Below are 12,639 nucleotides of genomic sequence, written 5' to 3' on the forward strand. Positions count from 1 at the left end.
CGTCTTGCTAGGTTTCTTAGCTGTTGTGCGTCCAAAGTTCAAGGGGGTATGCTGGAGGTGTGTTATGGGCGTGCTTAGCACTTGGACGTCTTGTGGCAATAATCGAACATTTCCTAAGACATCCAGGACAGAACTTATACATCTGGAGCTAGATCTGTTTTAAAAGCATCTAAGTGCCAAAAAGGAACCCAAACTGACCAGGAGACCACTGGAGGGATTAAGTACTGACCTCCTCCCAACCCCAAAAATCTGAATGAAACAGTACATTCCTGGCCCTAGATCATCAGCACCTGGAATGGGAAAGCCTAGTAGAGCAGCACACAGGTGTCAAAAGTAACCTGGAGGAGTGGGCTAGTGAACCACAGAGAGGAGGACCCAGGGCCATAAGCCACTCTAACCACTACATTTATGGTAGAAAGTGTGAGGCCACCAAAACCCTACTATAGTGCCATATAGGTGCAACCTACAGCCATAAGGGCTATTAGGGTGGTAGACAAGTGGGTCTAGTAGGTTTGGGGGGAGTTTGGGAGGGATCACCATAAACTATAAGGGGGTTATTGTGAGATGTACATCTGGCACCCTTTATGTGAAGTTCACAACAGTGCCCTCTAAGGTGCCCCATGCTCTGTTGGCATATCCATTGCAATGCTGGCCCTTCCATATTCAAATAGCCTGGATTTGGATGTTTTGAATTTGGAAGTTTTTGTGGTCAAAAATGACATAAAAGGTTAGGTGTCCTAAGTTTGGACGTCCTGAAGGCCAAGACATTCAAATAGGTCATATTAAAAAAAAAAAAAAATTGGATGTCTAGCAGTTTCAAAAATGTACATTCCCCCACCCTGACTTTTTGATGTTTTGCAGGAAATGTCCAAAGTAGGATTCAGACGCACTATCGAAAATGCCTTTCCACATGTTTCTTCAAGGGTCAGTCTGGTATTTTGAGCAGTTTTATACAATATACTGTATTTACATTACAATATTAGTTTTGTTCAAAGCGACATGTCTGATAAGCAAGCAGCTCTCTGGTTTCTTATACCCCTTCTCATTGTTGGTCCATTTCTCTTCAGAGGTCATTCTTTAAGTGTTGTGCTTATACAGTGTTTCACCCTGGTGATGTATCATGAAGATGCTGCTTTAACAAAAGCTTCTTGCGAATTTACAACAGAATTTCTGCACTCATGGTAAAAAAAAGCCATAATTACAGATTACCTAAAAAAGAGAGACAGGGTTTCAAACAGTTATATACTGCTCTGATGATATAACACAGACCTGACAAAGGGACCTATGCTAATATTCTTGTATATTCCATACACTAAATGGATTATTTGTGTGAGAATTTTACATTCACAGTGCAGCAGCTTTACCATTCCCAGACCGTGTGTGCTTTTAGGACTCTTGGTAATTTGTATTCCACATCTAGGACAATTGTAAAAAAAAAAAAAAAAAATTATTGCTCTATTTTGGCATTTATTTTATAAAGTATTATTTGTAATGGGCACATATTAGGACCTGATTTACTAAGCTTTTTATCTCCTTACACACAACATGATGAAAAAAAAAAACCTTTAGAAATTCAGATGCTATGAGAAAATCCCATTATAATATGATCAAATATGCATGGAATATTGCAGGCTTACAGGTGTCCCAATTCTGTTTTTTATGGCACTATTGATCACTTATGATCACTATTCTCACTTCTCCATTCTTCCTCCCATCATACCACAAATGTCACTTCCCATCTCTTCATTCTCCCTCCCGACATACCAAAAATGCTATCAGCTACAGATTTATATATCCTTGAAGTATATCAATGATAGGGCGTATAGAGCTCTATAAATTTAAATATCAGCTCTCTATTCTAAATGATAGAAAAACAGAAACCCCCTCAAAATAACCTTTGTGAAACAATAACATAGGTGGGTTCCATTACTCTACTCGCCTTGATGTCAATACAGTAATTATTCTATGAACGTTTAATCCTTTGTTCACATATTCAAGCAGCTGCACGCTTCTGAGAGACATTCATAAAACATTCAAAATGTTTTTCATCCCAGAACCATTATTTCCCTATTTATTTATTTTTTTTCATTTTAGGACATTATTTTTTATCATCAGTCTTGACCTGGATTTGTCAAATTTCTTTCTCTCTCACTTTCTCTGAGTTCTACATATTACCTCATGATTTTTCTCCTCAAACTTACTGTTCAGTCAATACGACTGCTCGCTCAGAAAATGAAAATCTGAATGTGAACTTCTGACCACCAAAATCATTCTTAATATTTTTTTCCTACTAATTCTGAGAGAGATGAGAGTGAAAGATCTGGTTGGATTATTTAATTGGACAAGAACTTTACTGTCTATTTAAAATTTGACTGAAACTGAGCAGGTGCCAATGCTTTAGGAAACACAATTTTGTCAGATTTTTTTTGGAAATATTCAAGTTTTCATTGATTTCTTTTGATCATTATTGAACTGCATTACACATCAATAAGAAGCAAATTAGAAAAAAAAAGCCTAGGCATCCGTCTAGAAGGCAAGAGAATCCTACACAGGTGGCCCTAATTCAAGGACATGAGTGGCCGCTCTTCTCTCCTTTGCCAGACATTTTTTTTGCTCTCTCTTTTCTCTAGGACATGTTTTCCATTTGTTTTACTTGGGGAGCTACTAGGCTCATAAACTTCCATTTTGCTGTTTGTTCTAGGAGCTTCTTCAATATGCTCTTCCATTATTTGTTCATTCCCTCCATCTAGAATGTGTCTTAATGATGGATCCTCAGGTGTACAAGCGGTGGTCCCACTTTCACTGCTACTCAGATCCAAATCTTCTAAATACATAATTTTAGAATGAGGCATGCTCTTCATAAACGTTTTCTCCCTTTCCAACTTTCGGCCTTGATGCTCATTCATATCTACTCCAGAGTCTAGGCTTGTGTCATTACTGTCTTTTTTCTTTCTCTTTTTCAAGTCTATATAAGAGTGCCTGACCTGACTGATAGGCTTCCCTTCTAGCGAAACAAACCATGCTCTAGGATGTGCTGATGAATTCCCTTTAGAAAGTTCTAAAAGGGTCTGCTCTGAAATGCCTTGGAGTTCACTTGAAAATGGTGTCATTACCACTGCTTCATTCAGCGTCCCAGGCACAGAAACAGACTCTAATAAACTGTTTGTGTAGTGACTCCAGTCTGAAGATTGTGATGACAAGTTTGGTGGACCTTCAAGAGAAACATTCTGTTCTCTATTGGCTGTAGGTTGTAGATGAGAGTGAAGTGGCATTTTCGGCAATGTCTGTGTATAGCTGTCACGACTTATGGACTCAACCAGTGGGCTATAGACTATTTGTCCCTTTCTTGGCAAGGTAGCTGATTTGCATACTGCTAACTGCTCTGGGGAGTGGAAAAGGTCAGAGGTTTGAAGAATGGCTATTGGTGAACTATAAATATGCATAAACTGTTCCGAGAGATGAGAAAGACCATACATATCCTCATTCACTGCAAGATATCTTTTGTTTTGTTCATGAGACTGTGAAACATTGCTGTTAATGTGTTTTGTTTGTGGTGAATGTCTGGTTCCGTTCATAAATTCTACTGGGAGAGCAGAATGACCATTTTGATTAGGTAATCGAAACGAAAAATCTTCACAATAGGTGTTCAACTTCTCTTTAGCTTTTGCAATTAATTTTCTGTCCTCTAGTTCACTTTTTGAAGATATCTCTCTTTGAGGACTATAGGAAGAGATCTTAGCAGTGAGTGACGTTTCCTCTAGCTTTGAGGCAATGTGATTTATATGGGTGGTTGACGTTGTTTGGTCCTTTTTCAAGATTTCTATTTTAGTGGTATTCTTTTCCCTCTTCTTTGACTGGCCACATTTATCTCTGTTGCAAAAAAACAAACATCACAATAAATATTGTTTCAGAAAAAGTCCAAAATAATTTCAACAAGTTTTTTGAAAACTGTTAAGCTTACAAGTCCAATATTTGTAGACCTTACCTCAAATTAGTGTATACTGTTGAATTTATATATAACTAGTGAGTATTAAAATACCCATGTTAGCTTCACTAACATGACTGCCAGGACCTATCCAAGTCAGCTACCTCATGACAGTATATCAGATGAAATAAACTAAATAAACTGGTTACCAATTCAATCGAGGACTGAAAACAAAATTTTGACAATTGTTCATCAGGTGATTTAAGGGGAGACTCCTTTGTACCTGAGACAGCTTTTGAAACAGTATATACCGTCTCAAAATTTGAGATCACAATTTGCAAAGAAAGTTATCGATTGATGCACTAGGCGAATAACATTATAGGAGAACATGAGCAACATCTATTTCTGTGGTTGCTCCACATCTGTGGACCACTTTGACAGGGTGTTTAAGATTATGTAGAGAGAAATTGTCATTTAAGAAGCAAGTGAAAACATTTTTTTGTTTGTCAAAGCTTTTTATTAGCTCTGCAGAACACTGCATTTTATAATTCATATAGGATGAACATTTTTATTAGCATTGTGCTAGTTTTAGCGATTATATTTGGAAAAACAGGATAGGATGCATATATTATAATATGTTTGAGTATGTCCTGAATATGTATGTTTTCTACCGTAACCCGCTTAGATGATAAGCAGGGAAGAAATTTTTTAAATAAATAAATAAGCCTTTGTGGTAAAAGCAGGGGGCAGGTCCAGCATTTTTTCTGCATTTATCACTCAGAACAGAAGCTTACCACACTGCACAGTACTGCACAACATTCAGCGGCAGATAGCACTGGAGGAAATGTGCTACCTGCCACTGCATGTAATGTGGTGCAGGGCCATCCTTAAATAAAGGTATGAGCGTACCTCTGGGGGGGGAAAAAAAAACCTCATAACAGTATTCATAGACCACACATTAACACAAAAAAATCAATATCCGGTAACTGCAAAGCCTTTATGGGAAATAGAGGTTCAACATCTGCTCTGCATTTACTGCACAGGGCAGATGTTTACTACACTGCAGGGCACTATATTACAGACAGATGCAGATAGGGTTGAGCTACCTAAACTTGCATGTAATACAGTGGAAGACCAGCTGTAAATAGGTAACTGAACAATTCTGGTCTGATGGTGCTCTTCCCCCTTCCACATCCCTTCCCCTAATCTCCCCGATAATACGCGATCTATATCCTCCACCATCCAATATAAAATTTAAATCCCCCTAGCACCCCTGATGTAAAGTTTAACACTCCCCTACCACAACCCAGCCTCCTGACAAATAAACCTTGCCCCTCCTGTAAAACCTCAACCCTTGCCAGCAAAACCCCACCCTCGATCCACATGCTCCCGGGACTCACCTTGTGTGTGTGTGGAGGGGGGGGATCCTCATTAGTGTACAGTAGTCCTAGGCAGCAAAATCCCCCTTCACTGCTGCCCAGGTAAGCATTGCAATTTAAAATGGCACTGATGACTGTTGGCACTAGTTTCATGGTACTACCACTAGGAGTCCCCATATAATGTCCCATATATGGAAGGGGACCCCTATGTGGAACGATGATCTCTAGCAATAGTACTGTGAGTGGTCATCAGCACCATTTCTCATTCTGGTGCCTAAATGGGAAGCAGTGGAGGTTTGCTACTGCCTGGGAGCACTAGGCACTGGAAAGGACCCCACAGGGTAAGTCCTCTGGGTAATAGAGGGTAGGGGGATGGTTGACCAGAGGGAGTGGGATTATGCTTAGAGGATTATGCTTAGAGGTTTACAGGAAGGAGTGGGGTTTGTGTGTCAGGGGAATGGGTGGTTGGTAGGGAACTAATTTGGCATTGGGTGTGCTGGGAGGATTTAAACTTTGTATCAGGGAGTGCAGGGTAGGGATTGGGTGGTATTGGAAGATGGGGAGGAAGAGTACAACTACAGCTCCTTTGCCAGTGTGCTTCACTACCAGACTGAACACAGAATAAGCACACTTGCTGCCCTCCTTGTTGAGGTGGTGGTAAGTTTGATTGCACTATCGGTAGCCGTGACAACTAGAGCATGTCACTGATTGCATGCTAGCTGTTATAGCCAGCCCATGTCATGCCCAGATCCCACCCACTCCTGTGTTAGGCAGCTAACACAGGATTTTTACCGCACTGGCTGCCTTTTTAGCACAGGCCACAGTAACACAGCTTAGTAAAAAGGCACCTACACAAAATGGACTAAAACTTTTTTTCTATGAATAAGTAGATTTCCATGAAATATGAATGTACTGTTTATATAGTGGGTAAAGTCTCTTGTTAAAACAATGACCCATTGAAAATGGTACAAGTAGCAATTTCCCTTACCTGCAGTAACAAAGTAGAACGCCAAAAAATCCCACAATAATGACAACAGTGCCTCCTAATATGGCTGTAAGAAACACTGTATGATAGGCTCCGATGTCCTTGGAAGCTGCATTACCAGTGAATCCTAAAATTGGCCAAAGCAAACATACACAGGATTGGATTCGTTTTTCAGAAATTGATATGTGAGGCATATTTGATCATACTGGTTTAACTTGAAGATGGTACATGGGATCAAAAAAGGAACAAGCCACAATCTAAACCATAGAGTGTTTATAAAGGGTGGTTGAGGATCTTGGAGACCAGCTTGGACGTTGATAGAGGTTCGATGATTAAAATATGAAACCTGTGAATCTTGGCTCAAGACTCTTAGCCAAGACTCACAGGTTTCATATTTTAATCATCGAACCTCAAAACCTCTCCCTTCTTACTTTAAAACTAGTATTTTCTCTCCTTTGCCTTCCAGATCATTAGAGACCAAAATACCAGTTGGTTCTGGAAATTAAAATGACTTGGAACATCTTGGAACATTTGCAAGCCTTTGACTCCTGATGCAGGCCTTTGGCCGAAATACGACTTGTGTTGAGTCATACTGCGATATTGAATAAAGTGTTTCCATCCAAATTCCATTGGTTGTCATCTCCTGTGCTGTGCTTTTGTATGAGTTGGGTGCCAGCATATATATGAAGTTTCAACTGGTGAAAATACTGGCGCTCAACTTTAGGTGTGAGAATCAACTTTAAATGCTACTCTATAAACAGCACTCAATTCAGAGTACCCTTTATAGAACAGAACTTGGTGCCAATTTTTGAGCGCATGGTACACCTTTACAGTATAATGCTTAGGTGTGTTTTGCTGCCACTTTCGTGCATATTCGTAAGTGCCGGTTTCCCTATATGTATGCAAAGGGCGCATAACTCTAGATACCCCATTGTAGAATTATGCTTATACCCCCAGATTCTATAAATGGCACTTTGAGTTTAGTATGCAAATTTGGGTGCATGCCTAATTTGCGCCCACAACTTGATGGAATAATGAGCCAATTAGTGTGGATAACTGGGCGTATCAATTATCAGCAATAATTGGCAATAATTAAAATTCACATGCACATCTTTTAAGGTGTATTCTATATAGAGATGCACGTAAATTCTAGTGTGCAGATCCAGAAAGGTAGCATGGCCATGGGAGACAAAAAAACAAATGGCAGACTGAGTCACAAAAGTTGATCCAAACACCTTTAGTTAGCAACAATTGCAGGAGGGATAAAACACAAAGTCCGACTTAGCTAAGTTTCACCGTACTTGGGCTGCTTCATGAGTATAAGCAGCAACAGTGTATACTGTGAGGGAGAGAGAGGATTTGGATCATATCTGGTGCATGTTTTTCCTGACACCAGTTTGGTTTTATAGCCCCTGAAGCAGCCTAAGCAGGGAGAAACTTAGCTAAGTCGGACTTTGTGTTTTACCCCCTCCTGCAACTGTTGTTAATTAAAGGTTTTTGGATCAACTCTTATGGCTTGGTCTGTCATTTGTTTCTTGTTGCTCTGGCCCTTATGGACCTTGTGGACCAATTGTCCACTTGCTTTCTTGGTTAGCTATGGAAGGGGCATGGGTGTTTCAATGATTTACACGCACTGTTACAGAATATGCCTGACCTGCAGCTAAGTTAGGCACAGGATTTTACAGCAGTGTGCTTAAAGAATAGTGCTTAGCACACATTTTTTTCAGCACTGATTTTTCAGCATCATATATAGAATTTAGTCCACACTCTAATTGTTCACTATATCTTGTCACCAATAGCACACATAGGCCTTCACCACATTAATTAAGACATTTGCTATAGTACAGTTTCCCACTAAGCAACAGATACAGATTGCAGGGCACAATTTACAAAAAGCCCAGCTAGGCGCAAAATCTATGAGTAAAAAACATTACGTTACATTAGTGAATTTCTATTCCGCCATTACCTTGCGGTTCAAGGCGGATTACACAAGAGTTGTCAGAAGGTTACAAGAATTCTAACATTACATGAGAATTGTCGTTAAGCCTTACATAAGAATTACATAAGAATTGTTGAGAACTTAAGAATTACATAAGAATTGTCGAGAACTTAAGGAGTAACATGTTGGGTAATTGGAAACATTTTAGATTAGATATGGGTGGAGTGTGAGGTAGTTGGAGTTAGGGAAGGAACTAGTCGTGTTAAACAGGTTTTATGTGTTTTTTGAAGAGTAGGGTTTTAGTTTCTTTTTTTGAAGGTTTTGTAGTTTGTGGTCGTAGATAACAGATTGGTGATTTGTCTGTCTAGTTTAGCTGCTTTGGTTGTCATAAAGTTTTCCTCTTTTGACATTTTTTGTTGGTAGGTGTGTGAATAGTGAGTGGGTTCTCCTGTGCCTGGTTGAGGTGGATTTGGATAGTTGGTTGTTCCAGTAGGTTGGGCTTTCTCCATTAATAGCTTTGTATAGTAGGCAGTATAATTTGAAGTGTATTCTTGCTTGTATTGGGAGCCAGTGTGAGTCGTGGTATGCTTCTGTGATGTGATCATATTATTTCAATGAGTAGATGAGTATTTTGTATTTTGTATTGTTTGTATTGTTTGTAATTGCTTTATCATGGTTGCTGGGCAGGGGAGGTATAGTATGTTGCAGTAGTCAATTAGTCCAAGGATAAGAGATTGTACCAAAAGTTGGAATTGTTTCCTGTCGAAGAATTTTCAGATTTGTCTTAGGTTTCTCATAGTCACGAATGATGTTTTTATTACTTTGTTGATTTGTGGTTGCATGGTACAGCCTCTGTCGATCAGAACTCCATGAAGTTTTAGTGTGGGTTGAATGGGGTATGTTATCGAGTTTATTACTAGGTTTGTTAACCTGCATCTAATTGTCAAAGGCTTGTATATAGTTTCCATGAATACAACAAACCTGCAGACTTGTGCACCTTTTTGTATGGGTAAAACATTTCTAGAAAACTACAATTAAATTTGGAAAATATGATCTACAGATGTCATTTTCTGATTGTACCCCAAACCTCCCCTACTCCTGAAATTCCTCCTTTAAATGTGTATAAAAGTATGTATGTTGTGAAACAACACAGATGCTTTTAGGAACATGTAGCGAGGCAGGTTTCAAAACTGATATTCCACCAGGATAAGCAGATTTATAAATGCCTCATAATGAGCTAAGATTGGATATCATATACTGTACCTAATCCTAGAAAAGCTCTGGATATGTTCTTGGAAGAATGGAAGGGAGAAAAGTCAGTCCCTGTGAGTCCGGTGTAACAGCAATAAAATGAAATAGGTCAAGAAAAATTGTAGAGAAAATATAGCTCCAACACATACCCCCTGTTTTACTAAGGTGCGCTAAGCGTTTTAGCATATGTAATACCTTCCGGTCCAGAGAGAGGAGCAGCTATCCAATAGCCCAAGTGTTCTGCAACATATGTCCATACTAAATGGTTGTCTTCTCGTTTTACCTTTCCCATACCACGATTTACCCATGCACCTAAAACAAATGTAAGAGATACATATTCAAAAGTCAAAATTGTGTGTGTATGTGGGGGGGGGTTATTGTAGATTCTCAATAATATGGTTATTTCTTCAATAGTACTCTAACTTAGAAACGCATATAGCTCCTAAATACCTCTTATTCTAAGTGTTGTAATATATGATTCAACCACTCTTAATAGCTATACATTTTATAACTTTACTGAATCTTCAGACCTCAGAAACACCACTCATCGCTCAAATGTTTATCATGGCAATAAGCTTAACGAGCTCTCTCTTCACTGGCCCACTTTTTTATCCTAATCGGATTTCAATGTTTAAAGTGCAATAGTTTCAAAGTGCTTAAAAAGTGCCTTAAAGTGCTACTAGTCAAATGCTTTTACATATATACTAAAGGCTTATGACTTATCTCAGTTTTTATGATCGAGCAGGGACCATCTCTTGCATGTTGAATGTACAGCACTGGTAGCACTATAGAAATGATAAGTAGTGGTAGTAGTAGTAGCTGGCTAAGTTTCACGACATAGGCAGCCAGTGGCTAGTGGCTAACCGCAAATATTCAACAGAGATAACCGGCTATCTTCCAAACTATAGCTACGTGATGCAAGGTTCTTTGTTAGGAGTCACTGCCCAGGAAAAGGATCTAGGTGTCATTGTTGAGGATATGTTAAAACCCTCAACTAAATGTGTTGCGGTGACTAAGAAAGAAATAGAATGTTAGGAATTATCAGGAAAGGAACGGAAAACAAAGATGAAAATGTTACTATATAATGCCTTTGGTATGGCTGCACCTCGAATACTGTGTGCAGTTCTGTTTGCTGTATCTCAAAAAAGATATAGCGGAATTAGAAAAAGTACAGAGAAGGGCACTTAAAATGATAAAAGGGATGGGACGACTTCCCTATCAGAAAAGGCTAAAGCGACTAGGGCTCTTCAGCTCGGAGAAGAGACAGCTCAGGGATGATATGATAGAGGTTTATAAAATACTGAGCGGAGTGTAAAGGGTAGATGTGAAATGCTTGTTTATTCTTTCCAAAAATACTAGGACGAGGGGGCATATAATGAAGCTACTAAGTAGTAGATTTAAAATAAACCAAAGACAATATTTCTTCACACAATGTGTAATTAAACTCTGGAATTCATTTCCGGAGAATGTGGTGAAATCAGTTAGCACAGTGGGGTTTAAAAAAGTTTTGGATAAGTAATTAAAAGAGAAGTCGAGAGGCCATTATTGAGATGGCTTGGAGCAATCCACAGCTTATTCTTAGGATAAGCAGCATAAAATGTCAGGTGCAACTCTGGGTAAGAGCAAACAAGAAAAGGACCTGGGTGTACTGATAGGACCCTGAAACCATTGGCACAATGTGCGGCAGCGGCAAAGAAAGCAAATAGAATGTTAGGCATGATAAAGAAAGGAATCACGAGTAGATCGGAAAAGTTATAATGGTCAGACCACACTTGGAATACTGTGTCCAACATTGGTCTCCCAACCTAAAGAAGGACATAAAACTGCTGGCAAGGATGCAGAGACGAGCAACGAAGCTAATAAAAGGTATGGAGAACTTGGAATACGAGGAACGACTTAAAAGACTGGGATTGTTCTCCCTTGAGAAAAGGAGACTGCGAGGAGATATGATCAAGACTTTCAAAATACTGAAAGGAATCGACAAAATAGAGCAGGAAAAAAAATTATTTACAATGTCCAATGTGACACGGACAAGAGGACATGGACTGAAGCTAAGGGGGGACAAGTCCAGGACAAATATCAGGAAGTTCTGCTTCACGCAACGAGTGGTGGACACCCGGAATGCTCTCCCAGAGGAGGTTATTGCGGAATCCACCATTCTAGAATTTAAAAGCAAACTAGATGCACATCTCCTTACGAGAGGCATAGAGAGGTGTACAACTGGCTGGGCCTCCGCATGTGCGGATTGCTGGACTTGATGGACCGAAGGTCTGATCCAGAGATGGCAGTTCTTATGTTCTTATTACCTGGGATCTAGCTAGGTACTTCAGACCTGGGTTGGCCACTGTTGGAACTTGGAAACAGGATAACGGGCTTGATGGACCTTCGGTCTGTCCCAGTATGGCAGTTCTTATGTTCTTATTAAATGCTATTTAAACAGCCAGGAGTATTCCTGGCCAGTTAAATAGGGCTGAATATTGGGCAGAAAGATTTCATCAGGCATAAAGTCAATTCAGTCAAATTGCACATCCTATCAATGGAACATTAGACCAGGTCTCACCGCAGACCAGTGCTTAGGAAATGCTGCCCTAGTGTATAACATACCAGTTTTCATATCAAACGTCCAAGCAGGAACAGCATCTCCAGCATTCATGGAAACTAGAGCTGGTAGTGGTAGCGTTATTTCAATTAGTCCATTTATTTTCAATTCTTTGCCAGCAGAAAGCATGTTTACACACACTGCAGCAACAGGTGTCAATTCAATACTTTTGAAACCTGTACAAGAAAGTAATTTTTCATTATTTTACATAATTTCAAAGCATTCACATATTTCTTAATTGATTAGGCAGTTAGACAATAAACTATACAGAATGTATAGTTAGCTCTGCCAAACCATGACCACCCCTGTGCTGTCCAGGCAGTGCTGGGCGGTCCATGGGTGGAGTTGGGAGAAACCAATACTTAACTGGTTAGTGGTGATATTCACACTGTTCACCAGTTAAGTAAGCAGCTAAAGTTAGGACAGCAAAAAGGCTGTCCTAACTTTAGCTGTTGAGATAACCAGGCACCAGTCTGAATATTGGCAGATGAAGTACAGCAAACCATGCTATTCAGTGCATTCTTTACAAAAGCCTAATTTGCATCTGACATTCCAACATTT

General features: G+C 39.5%; 1 protein-coding gene across 1 annotated transcript in view; it reads right to left on the minus strand.

Annotated features, from left to right (window-relative positions):
* Positions 1–502: 502 nt before the first annotated feature.
* Positions 503–12,639, minus strand: part of FAM171B (family with sequence similarity 171 member B) — a 35,337-nt gene continuing 23,200 nt past the window's right edge. Inside the window, exons 5-8 of the mRNA XM_033947196.1 lie at positions 12,084–12,254; positions 9,675–9,791; positions 6,293–6,416; positions 503–3,870 (exon numbers count right to left, since the gene is read on the minus strand). Of these exons, the coding sequence (XP_033803087.1) occupies positions 2,559–3,870; positions 6,293–6,416; positions 9,675–9,791; positions 12,084–12,254 (1,724 nt within the window). The 3' untranslated portion in view covers positions 503–2,558. The remainder of the gene's footprint in view (positions 3,871–6,292; positions 6,417–9,674; positions 9,792–12,083; positions 12,255–12,639) is intronic.

This window comes from Geotrypetes seraphini, chromosome 5 (genome assembly GCF_902459505.1).
Source record: "Geotrypetes seraphini chromosome 5, aGeoSer1.1, whole genome shotgun sequence".
Classification (NCBI taxonomy): domain Eukaryota; kingdom Metazoa; phylum Chordata; class Amphibia; order Gymnophiona; family Dermophiidae; genus Geotrypetes; species Geotrypetes seraphini.